The 19763-nt window shown below is 39.0% G+C and overlaps 2 protein-coding genes across 6 annotated transcripts in view; one reads left to right on the top strand and one right to left on the bottom strand.

Moving 5' to 3' along the window:
* TM7SF3 (transmembrane 7 superfamily member 3) overlaps positions 1–11565 on the top strand; it is a 36920-nt gene extending 25355 nt beyond the window's left edge. Inside the window, exons 7-14 of one of the 2 annotated variants that reach the window (XR_009356751.1) lie at positions 433–519; positions 3038–3118; positions 3940–4092; positions 6661–6758; positions 7338–7500; positions 8973–9250; positions 10937–11049; positions 11428–11565. Coding sequence is in view for 1 of the 2 variants with exons in the window: in XM_059185828.1 (XP_059041811.1) it covers positions 433–519; positions 3038–3118; positions 3940–4092; positions 6661–6758; positions 7338–7500; positions 8973–9235 (845 nt within the window). In the remaining variant the exon portion in view is untranslated. Of the gene's footprint in view, positions 1–432; positions 520–3037; positions 3119–3939; positions 4093–6660; positions 6759–7337; positions 7501–8972; positions 9251–10936; positions 11078–11427 lie in introns of those variants that run through there. The other variant, XM_059185828.1, reaches the window with a different exon arrangement.
* Positions 8337–19763, bottom strand: part of FGFR1OP2 (FGFR1 oncogene partner 2) — a 38606-nt gene continuing 27179 nt past the window's right edge. For 3 of the 4 annotated variants that reach the window (XM_059185830.1, XM_059185829.1, XM_059185833.1), the window contains one exon: positions 16735–18740. In XM_059185830.1, coding sequence (XP_059041813.1) covers positions 18603–18740 — 138 coding nt within the window. In that variant the 3' untranslated portion in view covers positions 16735–18602. Of the gene's footprint in view, positions 8758–16734; positions 18741–19763 lie in introns of those variants that run through there. The other variant, XM_059185831.1, reaches the window with a different exon arrangement.

Genomic DNA, 19763 nt, shown 5'->3' with positions numbered 1-19763 from the left:
CAGATGATGTCTATACATTGTATTTACTTGATGTGTCTTTTAAGTCTTTTAATCTGTAGTCCTTTCCATTGCCCTCCTTTCTTCTTGCAGTTTGTGAAGAAATGAAACTATTTTATGCACACACAATTCCCCAAGAATATGTCAGCAGTAGTGCTGCATATTTTGTCGGAAGCAGAGATTGTCTGGTTCCTCTTTTGTTATAGTAGTAGCATTGATGGTCATTGCCCGCATAAAACAATTTGTTAAGGATGGCGAGGGTATTTCCAAAGTAGGTTTATAATTCATATGCTTATATTTGTACATGATCTATTATAAATTAAAATAAGTGTACATACTATTGTCAGTGCCCTTTGCTTTTTTCATGAAGCTTTGTTCTCATAATTAAATAAAAGGTTTGGATATATTACCCACTAAATTTTTTATTATTTTTAGGAAGAGTATCAACCAAAGTGTTCTTCACCCTTTTTGCCCTGCTTGGTCTCTTCATTTGTTTTTTTGGACACAGATTCTGGAAAACAGGTATTACTGATGTAGTTGCTGTTTACGTGACTTATGGGTTATTTTGCTTAAATTCTGCTGGGGAATTTGAATTTTAAGGAGGCGAAGCAACTGCTTATCTCTAGCTGTCTTCATAGATTTGTGGCTGGGTTCTTTTCAGTAAAGATTTTACTTAATTTACTTAGTTCAGTAAAGATTTTACGTAGTGCATTTTAATTTTTTCTTTTAATAATGGATTATAACCTCCTCTTACTAAGAGGGGAACAAAACTGGATTTATTCAGTGAACTTCAATTCCTAGGTCGGCTAGCTGACTAAAAGTAACTGGGGTTGGAAATCAGGACATTTGTGTAAGCATGTGTGGATTTTGACAGTGGTGACTGATGTGGTTTCACATACATCGAGCAGCAGGTCTGTGGTATATGTATACTGAAATGTCTCCTTAGTCCTGGGAGGTTCAGACTGCAAATAGGAGCTCCACAATCATCTCTGCGAAACCCATTTGGGGAGTGGGACACAGTAGTTCCCTCTTATCCGTGGGGCATACTTCCCAAGTCTCCTAGTGGATGCCTGAAATTATGGATAGGACTTGAACCCTGTACATACATATATATATATATATTTTTTTTTCCTATCCATGCATATCTATGATAAAATTTAATTTATAAATTAGGCACAGTAAGAAATTAACAATTAATAATAAATAGAATAATTATGGCAAGATAATAAATAGAATAATTATAGCAAAATATCTTATTGTCTTGCACTTGTGAGATGATAAAATGCCCATACAATAAGATGAAGTGAGGTGTAAGATGCAGGTAAGAATTGTGACATGGTGGGACGCCTGGGTGGCTAAGTTGGTTGGAAGACTGCCTTTGGCTTAGGTCATGATCCTGGAGTCCCGGGATCGAGTCCCGCATTGGGCTCCCAGTTCCATGGGGAGTCTGCTTCTCTCTCTGACCTTCTCCTCACTCTCTCAAATAAATAAATAAAATCTTTAAAAAAATAAAAAAATAAAAAAAGAATTGTGACATGGTGTTAGGCTATTGTTGACCTTCTGTTGGAACCTCAGAAGGAGGATCATCTGCTTCTGGGCTGTGGGGTAACTGAAGCCATAAGAAGAGAAACCGTGAAGAAGGGGACTACTAGAAAATTATGCTCACTGAATTGATTTGAATTTTAGGGCTGCCCTTTGTGTAACAGTGTTGGCAATCACTAAAAAAAAAAAATCCTTATTCATTAACAAGAACTATAACAGAGCATCAAGGAAAGAGTGAAAATAATACTGATCTCAGACTTTTTAAACTTGCTTTAATAAATTATGAATTGTGGGGGTGCCTGGGTGGCTCATTTGGTTAAGTGTCTGACTCCTGATCTCACCGTCATGAGTTCAAACTCTGTGTTGGGCTCCATGCTGGGCCTGGAGCCTACTTTAAAAAAAAAAAAATTATGAATTGAAATATGCAACCCCTTTATTATTATATTTTCTCCTTGATTGAGTAGAAAATATTCTGAAGAATGTTTAATTCCTCAAAGTATAGAATGATTTTATAGTAAAAAATATAATTGTTTAGCTCTGGGCAAGGTTCCAAAAATATTACTAGGTATTTTAATGGATGAAGAGAGTGATTAATTATTCAGCATAGATAAGAAAGGATGAATTAAAGGAAGGTATAGAAATTACTTAAAAAAATATTTATTTATTTATCTGTCAGAGAGGAAGAGAGAGCGCATGCACAAGCAGGGAGAGCAGCAGGCAGAGGGAGAAGCAGGTTTTCTGTTGAACAAGGAACCCAATGTTGGACTCGATCCCAGGACACTGGGATCATGACCTGAGCTGAACACCGATGCTTAACAGACTGAGCCACCCAGGCTTCCCAAAAGTCACTTTTTACTTTGAAATATTTTGTTATTTTTCCTTACATTTTATTTTTCTCATGTAACAAATTAAATCTATTGTGTAGTTTCAGATCAGACACAATGACAGAAGTATACCATTCTTGTTTTCAGTGGGAAGCACAGGGATATTAAAATGAGCTATGAAATTAACAGTTAATGACTTACCAATTGATACTGACCTCTAGGCAGTGTATCTAATAGTTAATACTTTAATACTGTATTCATTTAATATTTACTCCCAGCCACTTGTAAATTTTTCCTGTCTTTCAGGTGTATCTTTCCTCAGAATGTCCTAATATGTGTGAATTCTGAATGCTTAAGCATGTATTTGTAGGTTTGAAATTTAAATTGCACTGTGAGGGCGCCTGGGTGGCTCAGTGGGTTGGGCCGCTGCCTTCGGCTCAGGTCATGATCTCAGAGTCCTGGGATCGAGTCCCGCATCGGGCTCTCTGCTCAGCAGGGAGCCTGCTTCCCTCTCTCTCTCTCTGCCTGCCTCTCCATCTACTTGTGATTTCTCTCTGTCAAATAAATAAATAAAATCTTTAAAAAAAAAAAAAAAATTGCACTGTGAAAAGAATACCTAACCATAACTTCTATTTTTTTTTTCTTTTTTTCTTTTTCTGGTGGTTTGCTACTAGAATTATTTTTCATAGGCTTTATCTTCACGGGTTTCTTCTTCTACATACCAGTTACAAGACTGACACTTCTTACGTATGATGGTAAGTGAAAATAATAGAGTTTGGGAAGAAAGTGGTTGTGTTCATACTCCCCCTTTCTTTCTATAGTTTGAACAGTATTGTGTGTGATAGCTTGTTATGTGTGTAAATAATGAGCCACTTACACTTGAAACAGCTTTTCTATGCTGCTCATTTAGACCTTCTCTTCTGGAATTTTAATTAATTAATTTATTTGTTTTTAAGACTTTATTTATTTATTTGACAGAGATCACAAGCAGGCAGAGAGGCAGGCAGCGAGAGAGGGGGAAGCAGGTTTTCCGTTAAGCAGGGAGCCCGATGCAGGACTTGATCCCAGGACTCTGGGATCATGACCTGAGCCGAAGGCAGAGGCTTTAACCCACTGCGCCACTCAGGCGCCCCTCTTCTGGATTTTTAATTTGCTTGGTGAAATCCGTGGTACTTAGGGAAGTGAAGGGCTTTGTTGCTGTAGTCCACCTATGTGGTATATTGAAGATACAAGATTTACAACTATCAAAATATTAAGATTTTCTTTATCTTCAAACACAACCCATCCTTCTTTGTCACATTTAGCAGAATGCTTATTGCCCCTTCTTCCTTAGCCCCAATTTAAGGGTTGTGCCACACCTATCACTTGCCCAGGAGGTTTGGCTCACCTGCTGGTTTCTGCAGCTCTGACCAGCCTGTCCTTAGGGAAGGCCTCCCCGTGCTGGAGTCCTGACATTGCCTCAGTGCTTGACCCACAGAAAGGCTAAGGCTTCCTCTGGCAGTGGCATCATGTGTCTAAGGCATGTGGTAGAAAAAGCTGCCTCTGGTCAAACAGTTCATCTTCTCCTTCCGTGCAGTTCGTCTGATTTTGACAGCCGTCGCTGGAAGCGTTGGTGGGATTCTCCTGGTAGCTGCTTGGTGGCGATTTGGAATCCTCCTGATTTGCATGCTGTGTGTTGGATTAGAGCTGGGCTTCCTCATCTCCTCAGTGATGTTCTTTGCCCTGCTGGGTAGGAGAAGTGTAATGTTTTCTGCGTTCAGTTTACTGTTTGCAAGACCTCGTTTGGGTTCTCTAGGTGCAAATACTGCCCCATCAGGGACTTGGGGCCTTGCCTGTAGAGTTCTGGTAATTTCTATGGATGATATGGCACTTGAGGGAGGGCCAATACAAAGTGACTCATGAGCACTGAAGCCCGGTGTATCCCACAGATGAGCTTGCCACAGCTGTGCTGGCAGCTGGGTTGGGAACCTGGTGCTTCATTCCTGGGTTGTCTTTTACCCTGACCTTCACTCCCACCATCTGCCAGACTCCGGGCGTTCTCACATACCTACTAAAGGGTGGCAGCATGGGATGGTTCTGGGGATTTTTTTTTTTTTTTTTTTTTTTTTAAGTAATCCAGTTTCTATCAGTTTTAAGAATGTGGTTAACTTGTAATTTAACTATCTTTTGTAGGGTTGGAGAAATTTCCCTTTATCCTTCTAAGGTTCCTCAGCTGGCCTAATCATTAAATTAACATAAGATAGATTAACAAAAGGACAAATTTAGTTTTGTATGTATAGGAGCCCCTTAAAAATATGGGCCCAAAGGCTGTCCAGCAGCTGAGGTTTCATTGTCATCCTAAGCTAAGGAATGGGGTAGGCGCCTGGGGTTGCAAGGTGGGGAGTGCAAGTCGCAAGCAAAGAAGAGCAGATGTGTGGTAATCAGCTGTTTGCCTTCCCAGGCAGGTGAGCCCCTCAGATAGAATAGTTACTATGCGTAGCTGCTCTCTTTCTGGGTCAGGCTCCCTGTATAAATGCTTGTAGGCAGTTAGTGAAGCAGTTAAAGTTTTTCCTGACTCTGCTGGGTCCTGATTGCCTTCAACTCAAAATAATCCACATGCCGAAGTGTGCATTTTGGAGTGGCACGTTCTCTCCCCTTCTACTTTGCGGTTGTATAAGAACTTAACGTTTCCTGATTGTTGTCAAAAATATTAAAAAAAAAAAGTATTTATATTCTAAGATACTCTGCTATATTTTCTTTTTGTGGTAATGTTAGGTTTTCTGTTACGTATATCAACATCAGATTAAGGTTGATAGAAATGTTAGATCTAAGAACTATCTCTTGAGGCCGTCATCTCTTGAGCACACATGATATAATTTACAGAGTGCGGGTGGCTCTCTGAAGATATTTTTTTCAAGACCAGAAAGAATTGACAAACAGTGTGTTTACTGTCCATCTCAAGTCCCTTTGTTCCAATTTTAGCCAAACCTACAGTCAGGTTCATTCTCACGGGTCCCCTTGTGGGTAGCTTTTTAATCTAGATTGATACAAAGTAGCAGTGTTTAGATCTGGCTAAAGGATAGGTTCACAGGGACATTTGTTGAAAATGCAGATTCAGGGCCCTACTCCCTAAGTGCTAAATGAACTACTTAATGAGCTCCCTTCCCTTTCTTTGCCAGTGCTTGGAGAATAGAGGCATGATTGGTTCGAATTTTTAATAGTTAATGTGTTTATTTGTGAACTGTCTCATTGATGAAGGGCAGTTAGGGTGACCTTCTCCAGTGGGTGCAAAATCGTATTTTTTAAGCATTAAAATTTGAGAAATACTAACCTCTCAGATCTAATGCAATCTCTACTGTTTTCACTTGATGATGTCAATAGCAAAGAGTTTATGCTCTGAAAGGGTCAGTCTTCACATGCCTGCATCACAACTACTATTTTTAATCCCTGGATTTCTTGACTTTTTTTTTTTTTTTTTTTTTAAAGCTACATGTGTCTTTTGTGGAGGTTAATGCAGTTAAATTACAGAATATGATCCATAAATTCACCTCCCTGCAACCTGTTGCAGTTCACTTTCTGAGAACGTGGAGTCCCAAGGTCACATCTTACTATGGAACTCTCCCCCTCTTCCAGGATTTCTGGGTCTCAACATATGGGCCACCTCCAGTTGGACTGAGTGGTGGTGCCAGTATCAGTATAACTGTCTGGCTTACGTCCTCGATATTTAAATGTAAGGGTTTAGTGGAAGCTCAGGCAAGTGGTTAGCCCCCGTCTTTCCTGATCTTCCAAGATGCAGGGCCTGGCAGGAAATTCACTGATAGCCAAAATCTAGTGAATCGATTTTGCTGCTCATATTGGGTAGGAGTTCATATAGTTAGCTCTGAATGCCATTTACTTGCACTTTTTACTTTACAGTACAAAATCATAAAGTGATAGAAACATAGAGCAAGGATGGATGATATGGAGCTTGGACACGAAATAGTTCAGTCTTCTCATTTTATAAGTTAGGAAACTGGGTCCTAGTATAATGACTAGTGAACGGAAGAGCTTGGACTAGTCCAGCCTTTTCTAAATTTTCCAGGGACTTAAAGCAGAGCATTTACCTGCTTGATTGTCCTCTCACTCCTCATCCTTCTCAGACACATCCTTCAAAGGGGATTGTACTGGCAGTTAAACGAAAAACATCAGAATTCATTTCTAATTGCCAGCCTGTTCCCTGGTGGTCATAATAAACCTTCGATGCCTGTCTGTGTTTAGATGTTGAGAAAATGAAATTGAACTTGGTAAACCTGCTATTAACTCTTGCTTCTTTTTGCAGGAAACTTGAAGATTTTTCAAGACGATGGTGTGTTCTGGGTGACCTTCTCTTGTATAGCTGTTATCATTCCAGTAGTTTTCATGGGCTGCCTAAGAGTAGTGAGTGTTTTCATCCAGTGAGATTTATTCATGCTACTGTCCCGGACCTTCAGTTGCTGTTCACTTAGTGCATCACTTTGTATGTTTTATTTACTGGGGAGAGCTACATGAGAATCTTTAGGAGATGATGAATTTTAAATAGGCTTGTTACTGTGAAAGCAAGAGAAGTTCTGATTACAATTAGTACACAATGTTTTTTTTCATCAAGTGGGGCAGATCACCATTGTCTGTATACTTTAAATGGTGGGAGCAGAGAGGTTGGGCTCATGTAAATGCACAAGCAGATAGATTGTTCATTTCAGCAGTCTCTCCAGATGAAGCGTTCTTCGTCTAGTTAGACTTTATTAATGAGGTCCTTCCCCAGGAAAGACATTTCTATGATTAAAGTAAACCATGTTTTAAGAACTCACTGTGGGTGTCAAAGGTGGTTGTCAGTTTAACCTTACAGGTAACCTTTATTCAGCTCTGAGACTTGACCCCGTTTCCTGTGCCCTAAGGGAACAGAAGTGAGTGGGGAGGGTTAGAATCCACTCCTCGTTCTGACAGTGGCGACGCCTAAACACTTGTACTCTTCCACAGCTGAACATACTGACTTGTGGATTTGTTGGCTCCTACTTGGTGGTCTTGGCCTTTGACAGTTACTTGTACACAAGCCTTTCTTACATCACTTTGAATATACTCAAGAGAGCACTCCACGAGGATTTCCACAGAGCTTTCACAAATGTGCCTTTTCAAACTAATGGTAAGACTAAATCTGGAACACTAGCCCACTTGTACTAACAAGAACACTTGGTAACTAGATTGAAAGAAGGTTAACTGGACCAGAGGAGGAAACTCACACTATACAGATGCTATTAGAGTCTTCTGTTAATGTTCCCTTATGACCATAGGAGCAGAAAATTCAAATTTGTAAGGAGGTTGAAGTTCATACTTCTAAAAATCTTCTAAATGAACTTTGTTAAATTTCTTAACCAGGATTACTCTGGTTACCTGGTCCATTTCCAGTTGGGGTGGGATGAGAATGACAGTCTGATTTTTAAATTATTCCTTTGTTTCCCTCCTTTAAAGAAGCATGTAATTTGCTACTTGAAAGAGAAAAAGTGATTTTCAATCAGTAGGTGTTACTGTTTCTGCAATTTTAAGATGCTACCCATTAAAGCTTCTCCATTAACTGTTTGAAGAAAAAAAAGGTACTAAATTAGATTACTAAATTACTAAATCAGATGTTCACAACGATGTGTAGGATGTTTTGGTTTCAGATATGTTAAAATATGGAATATGGAAAAGCATGTCTTGGAATTGAAGATCTATAAGCATAGTCCTGATTGCTGTGAATATTTAAGGGCAGATCTTTCCCTCTACCATCCTGAGCCTGCCCTCACTGGATAAGAGGTTTAGACCTTGGTAGATGGTAGAGACCTTGAAATCCATGTGTCTTGCAAGTTTTACATACAAAACAATATATTTTTTTTTAATTTTTTTTTTTTAAATTTATTTAACAGACAGAGATCACAAGCAGGCAGAGAGGCAGGCAGGGGGGGGGGGGAGCAGGCTCCCCGCTCAGCAGAGAGCCCAATGCGGGGCTCGATCCCAGGACCCCGGGACCATGACCTGAGCCGAAGGCAGAGGCTTAACCCATTGAGCCATCCAGGCGCCCCAAACAATATTTTGTCTAACCTTTGCCAGCAGCTGTTAGTCTGTTGAACTGTTGAACCTTCTGTACCTGCTCTGCATGAAGGGGTGGCCCCCGTATTGAGTGGAATGGGAGAAAAGAGAGCAGAGTGGTGTCTCATGGTCCGCACATGTGTTCCGCAGATGTGTTCCACACATCTCATGATGTGTGTTTGTGGGGTATAGCTGGAGGACTGGACTACTTTCTCCCCACCCCAGCCCCAAGAAAACACAATGAACAACCACACCTGTGGGCACTGGTCATAGAGTATTAGAATTCCAGGGATCCAAACAACGGACTTTACAGCCTTTCTGGACTTTCAAGTGCCTGTAACAGAAAATTCCCATTTTAAAATTTAAGACTAGCTTCCTTATTCATTCCTCGGTTATAAGTGAGGAAATACACATTTGGCCAAACTCACCAGAAAGTCTAATATTGCCGAGAAAGAATGACACAGATTTAAACTCTGAAAGGTTAAGTGTTAGAGCTCTTTTAGGTTGCGAAATACAAGAGTTCAAACTGCTGTTTTGCTGTTTTTTTAGACTTTATTATCCTGGCAGTATGGGGGATGCTTGCCGTAAGTGGAGTGACGTTACAGATGCGAAGAGAAAGAGGGCAGCCATTTTTTCCTGCCCACCCGTACAAGTTATGGAAGCGAGAGAGGGAGCGCAGAGTAACGAACGTTCTGGACCCTAGCTACCACATCCCTCCATTGAGAGAGAGGCTCTACTGCCGACTAACCCAGATCAAAGAACTCTTCCGGAAGGAACAGCCAGCTGGAGAGAGAACACCCCTGCTTCTGTAGATGCCAAAAGGCTTGGTCAGTGTGATCTTGAAGTACAAGTCAAGTGTTTCCCCAGCTTTGGTGTATATGCCCAGCCTGCTTCAGCCATCTCCAGTGCAAATCTGAGAAGAAAGTAGGCTTTTGTATCTGTCTGTGCTTTGTACTATATTGTGGTGTCCTTATTGATATATTATCAAAAGGTACCCTTCTTTCGTTTATTTTTAATTGTGGTAAAATTACACATTTACTGTATCAATCATAAAGTGTATAGTTCAGTAGGCACTTTGTTTTTGCCTCTTACTGCTTAAAATGCTAATTTAAATATTAAATTATGTCAGTTATTTGAAAACAGGTCAACTTATATAGATAATAAAACTTTGATATGGATATAATGGCCTCCTTTTTTCCTTTAAAGGCCCTTAAAGGAATGTTGACATCTCATTTCCAATTTAAAGTGCATTAGAATTGTTTCTTAGGAAACCAGTTGGCTCCTACCCCAATCTGTAGTCCCATAAGTAAGGAAACCTTCTAAAATTTGCATTTTGTAGTTCTTTCTGCTAAATTGGTGGGTATTAGCATTGATGTCAAATACAGGTTTCAAAAATTTTCTTTTATATACTTTGTACCATCTGTGTTTTTGTGATGAGGAGGGAGTCAAAAAGGAGTCATGTAATTTAAAGGAGCTGCTTTGAATTAGGACCTTGGATTCTGTAAGGAAAGTCCTTTCAGTTTTGACCCTTTTCCTCCATAAGCAAGCACGTGGATGCCCTGCAGTGCATACTCACTCCTCATGCCCTTTTGTCTTAACTGTCAGAGAGGCTGCCTTTGGTTCTGCTGTGGATTGTAAGCTGGGGACTGTGGCATGCCTGAGTCATAGTGACGGTACTTGTTGTTGGTTGCATATATATCTGTGAGTTAACCACTATTTAAATGATGCTGCTTTTCACAGTTTTTCGTAGATTTCTGAAGTTTCAGGTAACTGGAAAATTTTCAGTTTTTGCATTTAAAAGTGTTTTGGAAAGGCTGAAACAAAGTGCAGACATACAAAACTAATCATTTTTGCTTTGCAAAATTAAACACAGGTGTTAACTATTCTGTAATCCTGTTTATATTAACTTCAGTAATACTTGAAATTTTTTTAATCCCTTTAGGGCTTCTGACTTCTGTCATATCTTTGCACATTCTAACAAAGTTCTATGGAATGTTTGTGAGTTATTTTCCATACCATCAAAATGTATTGCCACTGAAGACTAAAGACAGAGCACACTTTTTTGGAGGCTTGAAACAAATTGTTTAAAATTTTTCATAATTTGAGTAATAAAAAGCCACTTTGTATAATTTTTTTAAATAATAAATGCCTATTTTGAAAAAATGCTGAAGTCTCATTAAATTTTTTTTTATGATTTTATTTATTTATGACAGATCACAAGTAGGCAGAGAGGTAGGCAGAGAGAGAGAGGGGGAAGCAGGCTCCCCACTGAGCAGAGAGCCCAATGTGGGGCTCGATCCCAAGGACCCTGAGATCATGACATGAGCCGAAGGCAGAGGCTTAACCCACTGAGCCACCCAGGCACCCCTAACTGAGGAAATTCTTGACCAAGGAGTCATTTAAGTCACTATTATCAATAATAGTGCCCAGATCAAATTTGGGATACCTAACTTCCATTTAAATGTGCTTTATACTGTATCAGAATGAAAATATAAATCATTGATTATTTTCAGTTTTCTTCTGCTGGTGAATTGGTGACAACACAATGAGAAGGCAGCCTTCTGCAAGCAGAGGAGAGGCCTCAGTGGAAAACAACCTCGATCTTGGACTTCCAGCCTCCAGAGTGGTGAGAAAATAAATTTCTGCTTAAGCCACTCGTGTATCGTATTTCATGGCAGGCCTAGCTAGAAACTAATACACTTTAGAAATCATTTTACCCTGATTGTTGATTGGAAGACTTCTGGGCAATCTGGCCACTGTGATCATAAGGACCACTCTATGAAGTGGAGGTAGAGAGGGGCTCAAGCTAGTGGAAACTTGGGCTTACCCAGGGACTACCATATAATCATTACACTCCGGAGGTTGTCAGTCTGGATCAGGCTATATCACCAACAACAAGAAATCCCCCACATAAAATGATAGTAGTTTTATTTTGATCTCACTTTTACTTATTACATAAATAAGTGTTGAATTCCTAAGTGCCAGGCTGTGCCTTGGGTACTAGGAAGAAGATGGTGGAATATACTGGCATGGCCCCTGCTGCATCGTTTGGAGAGTGATGAGACAGGTACTAGAGTAGTTACCCAGAGGAGGTACGATATGCAATGAAATTTAAAATGGACGAGGGGGGGCGCCTGGGTGGCTCAGTGGGTTAAAGCCTCTGCTTTCGGCTCAGGTCATGATCTCAGGGTCATGGAATCGAGCCCCACGTCGGGCTCTCTGCTCAGAGGGGAGCCTGCTTCCTCCTCTCTCTGCCTGCCTCTCTGCCTACTTGTGATCTCTCTCTGTCAAATAAATAAATAAAATCTTAAAAAAAAAAATAAATAAAATAAAATGGAAGAGGGGATGGAATCCACGATGCCAGGCGAGAATTCCTTGAAATGACACTGAAGCTGAAATTGGAAGATGAGTAGGAGTAACTAAACCATGGAGGCTGAGTGCATGGTTGAAACCATAAGGCGAAGCTTCGAGGCCTTCCCTTCTCTGTGGAGAGCCCCCAGGGGCATCTCTCCCTCTCCCCGCCAGTCCTTGCAGCCCTTCACTTTGGTGCTTGGTGGGGTCAGCAAGCCCATTCTCAGCTTTCCACATTTCGATCCAGAAAGGATGTTGTTGGTGTTGTTTTTTAAAAAATGGAGATGTAATTGACCTCCCACACTATGTAAGTTTAAGGTATAGTATGTGGATTTGGTATATTGACCATAATCCCTAGTGCATTTGAGCTCCAGATTTTGCCTATTAATTCTGAGTTCATTCCTTCCTTAAATAACATTTCCCCAATTCTCCCATCTTCAGCTGCTGGTCACCACCATTTTGGGGTTTTTGAGATTCCACGCAGAAGTGGTATCATCTAGTGTTTGTCTTTCTCTGGCTTCCCTCACTTGGCATAGTTCTCTCAAGGTCCATCCATGTTTTTGGAAATGGCAGGCTTGCTTTCTTTTTCACGGCTGAACAGTGTTTAATTTTATATACACACACAACCCCTCCACATCTTTATCTGGTCATCCATTGATAGACGCTTAGGATGTTTCCTTGTTTTGGTTTTTGTGACTAATGCTGCAGTAAACATGGGAATTAGCCATTTTTATAAGATCTTGCTTTTCATTTCCTTTGGCTATATACCCAGAAGTGAGATTACTAGATTGTATGTTGGTTGTTTTTATTGTCTTCCTTGTTAAATTTTATCTATACTATAAAACTGCACAGAGCACACCTTGTCTTTTGTTTACCTTTTTCTTTTCCTCCCAAGACCCTAGAATTTAGCAGGTGTTTCCTGGCAGCTGGGTCAGAACACTTGAGTGATCTGCAAGCTGTGGTCATCAAATTCTTTCCTTTTGTTGGAGTCCTATTAATATACCTCTATATAAGTATAATATACCTACTCCATTGCCCCCAGGGTGAATTCCTTCCTTTGGAAGGAGGTTAAAGGATGGCCTTATCAACCTTTTTTTCTTTGTAGTTCTTAGGGGCTAGAAGGCTTGTTCACCTGAGGTTCATGGCTCCTCCTGGTAATGGGTTCTCTATTGTCCAGACTGGCTTGTGTGTTATCTGGCCTGCCTGAACTTGTGGTGAGTGCACTGGGCAGGACATGGATGCCTGTGTCTGGGAGCTTTAAGGAAGGGGGTGGAAGATTAGAAAGTGATGCAGATGGATGAAGTAGTTGAGACGCACTAAGTGTGCCTTTGCTCCCCAGTTTTCCAGTCAGCAATTGAACTGGACCTCAACAACTTTTAAAAAAAATTTTATTTTAGGGCGCCTGGGTGGCTCAGTGGGTTAAAGCCTTCGGCTCAGGTCCTGGTCCCGGGGTCCTGGGATCGAGCCCCACATCGGGCTCCCTGCTCAGCGGGAAGCCTGCTTCCCCCTCTCTCTCTCTGCCTGCCTCTCTGCCTACTTGTGATTTCTGACTGTCAAATAAATAAATAAGATCTTTAAAAAAAAAATTTTAGAGAGTCGCACAAGGACACAAGCAAGCACATGAGCAGGGGGAAAGGGCAGAGGAAGGAGAGAATCCCAAGCAGACTCCACAGAGTGCTGAGTGCAGGGCTCTATCTCACAACCCTGAGAGGACTTGAGCCAAAACCAAGAGTTAGACAGTTAATCAACTGAGCCATCTAGGAGCTCTAACACCTTTATTTAGAGCAGGAGATCGTCCATATATCAAAATTACTTGACAGTGAATATATGTATTGCTAGGGCTGGGCCTAGGGTCTAGAGGACTATTTTCATGAACAGAATTAAAGGCTTTTCTCGGAGGAAAAAAAAAAAAAAAAACACAACAAAAAACTCTCATCTTGCTTATTAATGCCTGAAGGTTTTGGGGCACCTGGGTGGCTCAGCCAGTTAAGCATCTGCCTTTTGCTCACGTCATGATCTCAGGGTCCTCGGATGGAGCCCCGAGTCATGTCTGGCTTCCCTACTCAGTGGGGAGTTGGTTTCTTCCTTTGCCCCTCCCCATGCTCATACTGACTGTCTCTTCCTCTCAAATAAAAATCTAAAAAAAAAAAAAAAAAAAAGCCTGAAAGTTTTTCAACACTAGCCTGTCTTCCATTTCACAAGTAGAACTACTCTTCTTCCAAACCAACTCTCCCTCCTGAATTCCTTCAATGATATATACCAGTGATTCTCTACTGAATTTTCTCCTGAATGATGTTTTTAACCTCTTATATTCTATAGTCTAGAGTCTGCATGACCAGGAATAAAATTATTATAAAGATTTTTATTTAAATTCAGTTAGTTAGAGATAGGTCTTAAAATGAACGTATTCTAGAAGTTAACATTTGAGGTATTCATTCACTTGATCTCACATCAACCATTGATTTGGGAGCACTGAATATTTGACCACTGAGTGTAGCTGAAATCTAAGATGAAGCTGATACATCCGAGGCATTTTAAAGTAGCCAAGGGCCAGCCCTATTCGTCCTGAACTGTCTGTACAGACAAAAGCAATTTGCTGAGGCTTGGGGTTATGCAGTGACAAGCTCTTGGAACCCAGATTCTAACCAGCTTTCCTCTGTTAGATTTATAGAAAGATGAAAATGTAGCTTTCCTAGCAATGTCTGATACCCAAAAAGTGTATATCCTGTGCTTCAAGATAAGGATGTATTTACTCTGGGTCTAGTTCTACCTACTGTACTGATTTCAACATAGTGAATTTTCTGATCGCTTTAGTTATTCCAAAGCCATGGGGTTTACGCTTTGCCTTTTATGTGAGTTTAATCCTTTATTCCTTATGTGGCAAAAACAAACAAACAAACAAAAACTTGCAAGGGTTATCATTAACTGAAAAAAACAAAACAAAACTGAGGAACCAAAGTGTAGTTGAGATTCCAATTGTGTGTGGGGGTGTGTGTGTATGTTTAACAGCACTTAATAGATTAAGTTTTTCTGATTCACAAGAAACTTGTAATTACCTTTGGGAAGACATGGGTTGTAAGAGACTGACTTTGAACTGTAATATTTTCTGTATGGTGGATTTTTAACTGTATACCTTTATTTTTCCTTTATGTAAAAGATAAATTGTAACAAAAAGGAATATAACAAACTCTTGAGAATTTATACACTGGAAATAGGTATAGTACATAAAATACATACAGAGATGTTTAGGGAAATATTGTTTTATGTTAACAAAAATTGAAAACAGTCTGAATTTCTATCACTAGGAGAAATAGTTGGATAAATTATGACATCTATACAAAGACAGTTTGGTTTTCAGGCAACGAAGTTTTTTGTAGCTAAGTGTCTAGTGTATGTAAAACAATGAATTAGAAGCATACTGATGTTATTTGCTTCTGGACATTTCTCCCTATGCCTTTGATTTTTACGTAGTTGTATGTTCAATTTAGTATTAAGGTTTCTGTTATGTAAATTTAGGTACATGTTTTTGTTCCTGTTGCTAGAATCTTTAAGCTGTGGTATATAATAAACTACATTGGGTAGATGTTGATTATAAATTAATAATTGACATAAACTATTTCCCTATTGTATGATATTTAGGTTGAATCTAATTTGTTCACTCTAGCACGAATCATAATGTGTGTTAACCAGGGGAAGCAGTGGAGATAGTGAGAAATGGTAGGATACTGATATATTTAGAAGGGAGGGTCAATAGGATTTGCCAATGAATTGGGTGTAAAATAGAACAGGAAGTAGAGACGAAGATGCCACCAAGATTTTCAGCTGAAACGATGGAGTTATCATAAGCTGAGATGGCTGGACAGTGAGACTGCTTTGAGCATGTTGAGTCTGAGATCTCTCTTTGATAGTTACACTTGAAGGAGTCTGGAGTTAATGAGAGGTTTAATGAGAGCTGTAAAGCTGGGAGTCATCAGCATTACAGGTGATATTTAAAGTCATGAGATTGGATGAGATCACCAAGGAAGTGAGTAGGAATAAAGTAGAAATAAGAACTGAGCCCTGGGGCTCTCTAATTTTAAGTCAGAAGAAAGAACAAAAGCAGCCACAGAGGTAAAAAGAAAGCCCCTTCCAATTAGAAATTATTCTTCATTGCTGTTTAACTAAAAACTGACTCCTATTTTACTCAGACTGTCAGAAAAGGTGGAGATCATCAAATGAGTTAATGCTATGATCTTCCAATCATTGAGGCAATTTAGAAATAAAATACTTTGTAAGTCACCCTTATATAAAGGAGATCAATTTGAGCAGATAATACTTCATCTGTAAGGTTGTATATAATTGGTTTTTTAGAATAGTAGTGGATAGATGATAAATAGATATTGTTTTTTAGGGTTGCCGTAACAAATCACCATAAGGGGTGGTTCACAATTCTGAAAAATTAAGAAGGCCAGAAGTCTGAAATCAAGCAGGGCTGGCCCCTTCTGGAGGCTCTGAGGGACAAGGCATTCCATACCTTTCTCCTGGCTTCTGGTGTATAGTGTGGCCCCAAGGCTTGCATAACTCCCCACCTGTCTTCACATGGCTTTCTCCTCATGTGTCTGTTTGAAATATCCTTGTCTCTTATAAGGACACCAGTCATTGGATATAGGGCCCATCCTAAATTCAGGATGATTTTACCCCAAGATCCTTAAATTTTCAAAAACTTAAATTATGGTCATATTCACAGGTACAGAACATCAGAACCAGGACTGGACATACCTTTGAAGGGACACTCTTAAACCCACCACATACAATAAAAAGGCTTGCAGGATAAGGAATAAGTTGCAGGCCAATTCCTAAGAAATACAGGTGTAAGTTGTTGCTAAGTACTAGCTTTGTGGTAAGAGATGAGATGCCATAAAAAAAACCTGTATGTAAGGATAAATGTAAGCATTGTTCTCAAATTAACTTGGAGACCATATCAATTTCAACCATTTGTCTTTATTGATAAAATGGCTCCTATGCAGTACACACTCTCAGACATATATTTAAGGTTTTACTTTAAAAAAAAAATATGGATGGAAAACTGTTGCTATATAGTGAAGTAAATGTCTTTAAACACCAAGATCTTAAAATTATATCCAAGTAAGAAGACCAAGAATAAATTAACTTATTTATAAAAATAACTATCAAGTAACATTTTGTAACAGAGCTGCCTCAATGAATTGCCTCAGACTTAATCTCAACTGTGTAGCTTATTTTAATTCTGACTTGGGATAAAAACTGTATAAATGAATGTGTCACCAAATTAACAGATACTTACCCCAAAACCAACAGAAAAGCTTAAAATAAAAACTGTCATTTATAAAATATCAATTAAGGCCTCTGAGAATCTGTTCAGTGTTTGGGCCATTAGCCCTTTTCAGTCAGCCCCATCGACCCTACTCACCCCAAAATTAGGATAGAAAATTCCAAGGTGAAAAGTAGTTTTCAATTTTATCAATATATGAAATTATACACAAAAATTACCATGTGAATATTTCTTTAACAAATTATATACCCCAAAGTGGAATTTCCTATTGTGCTAATTTTAATATAAATGAATATATTTGATCATATGTGACTTTTTCTTTTATCCTTTTATTTTATAATCACAAAATAAGAAAAATTTAGATTTCAACTCATGTTAAAGTACATTTATGTCTAGTGGCTTTTAAAAATTTACATACTGGATATATATTTTGTAAAAAACAAAACAAATACTTATAAATCCATAGACTTCCTTCCCCTCACCCCCCTTTGACTGAGAGGTTATAAGAAAAATCTTACAGGTTATGAGGACCAGATAGAGGTTAAGAATAGATCCAGAAAACAATTTTTTTTTTGAAATTTTAACTTACTTTCTGTATCTCTTAAGAATACTTAAAAAAAAAACACTTTTAAAAAAGGGTTCAGTGAGGCAGAACAATTCTTAATTTACTCTGAAATTACCTTACCTATGCTGTATCAAACATTTCAACTCTTTCAGCTAAGAGCTACATAATATCCTTAAGATCAACCAGAGAAGAGAAAAATCTCATCTTCATTATTGATTTAGAACCAAAACTTAAATCTTTCAAAGGAGTAGTTTAACCTACTAATATGTCTAAGATCTTCTTTCTTAGAAAGTAATATTCTTTCTCTTTCATTCCTGAAATATTTCATATACTTAAGCAACTTATGGACAATTGTTAGCTATTTTAACTATGGCAAGTTAGCTAAAATGAAATCACCTCTTGTTTATGGTGCACATAAAACATTCTTATGGCCTTGCTAAATGAATTTTCTTTGACAAAAATTTACATTTCTGGGAAGGTAGACAGGCAATCATTAAAGCTGAAGTCTCATGGTACATAAAGCTCTCTCTTAACTCTGATGCCATACAAGGAGGAGAAATAAAATTTAGTATGACAATCTTTCTTCATAAAACTGTGGCAAAATGTGAATAATTTCATGAACTCCCAAACATTTACTGGGGATAGTTGGGCTTACCCAAGTGTCATCCAGAATGCCACCTGCACTGCTGGAAGCTCTTGACAGTTTAGCACTCAGAAAATCTTTAGTTTGTTCATCCATTAACAAAGTTTCTATTTTAAATTTTATTTTGGAATAAAGTCTATGACCATTAACTATGCATTTTTTGTTGCTATCTCAAGAATTATCATTGCCAGTGCACTGTACATACTATAGAAAAAAAAATAAAGCAAAGGGTAGCTTGAGACAGATTTTTCTGTTAATTCATTCACTTTAGTAGACCAGTCCTGGTGACCATTTAGAGCCTTGTAAGAAGCTCACACACTTACAGGCTCTTCAGCTCTTCCTCAGACTCAGGTCACTATTGGTCACTAATGCTGACAAAGATGAACTTTCAGACATATCATCCTTCCTAAGGTTCAGAAATGATTCTCGAGTTATTTGAAGGATCTCTCTCAAGCCTTTGTTTTCTTGCTAAAAGAGGGCAAAAAAACAAAGATGCAGTCAGCAGGACAGCCCCGAGAATACAAACATATCTTGAGCCAAACATATGAAGGTATGACAGAAGGTTCTATCATTGGCAGACATACACTAAATGATATATGCAGTTGAAGTTGACAACTTGAATCCAAATAATACTTTTTTTTTTTAAAGGATTTTATTTATTTATCAGAGAGAGAGATAGGGAGAGAGAGTGAGCATAGGCAGGCAGAATGGCAGGCAGAGGCAGAGGGAGAAGCAGGCTCCCTGCCAAGCAAGTAGCCCGATGTGGGACTCGATCCCAGGACGCCGGGATCATGACCTGAGCCGAAGGCAGCTGCTTAACCAACTGTGCCACCCAGGCATCCCAAGAATACTTTTTTTTAAAAAAGATACAAGAACTGTGCTCAGTGTTTTCCACCAGTGCAAAGCCTTCTTTTTTATGCAGCTCTGATTGTAGATGGAACCTGAGAAATTGCCTTATTTTAAACTCACAGTATAGATGAAGAAAATAACATCTAGGTTTATATTTCTATAAACTCAGCAAAGCCTGTGAATAATACCCTGGGACTAGGACCTCCTAGTACTTTAGTCCTTTTACTCCTTTCCATGAAAGCATGGAATGCAGGACAAGCCAGCTGGTCTGGTTTGTTTTCTTCCCTCTAATTTGAAAGCAGCAGGGTTGGCTGAGTGAATTGGGATATTTTTCAAAAAGGCAAGTGACCAGATCTAGCACTAATAACTACCACCTTCCCCCCAGATTAGTTACTATAAGAAATAAGCAGACATTTAAAAATAACATTTGTAATTCTCAACCATTTTGTCTTCAGTCTTTCTAAATTTTACTGGTACAAAGCAGGGATCGGCAAACTACATACAGCCTGGCTTGAGGTCTGTTGTTTTTAAATTAAACTTCACAGGAACATAGGTAAACTCAGTCTTTTTTGTGTATATTGCTGCTTTGTGTTACAATGGCAGAGCTGAGTAGTTCCAACAGAATGTTTGGTTTGCAAAGCC

Source organism: Mustela lutreola, chromosome 8, assembly GCF_030435805.1.
Source record: "Mustela lutreola isolate mMusLut2 chromosome 8, mMusLut2.pri, whole genome shotgun sequence".
In the NCBI taxonomy this organism is placed as follows: Eukaryota; Metazoa; Chordata; class Mammalia; order Carnivora; family Mustelidae; genus Mustela; species Mustela lutreola.
The sequence above is the reverse complement of the archived record's forward strand: the minus strand, read 5'-3'. Positions and strand labels throughout refer to the sequence as shown.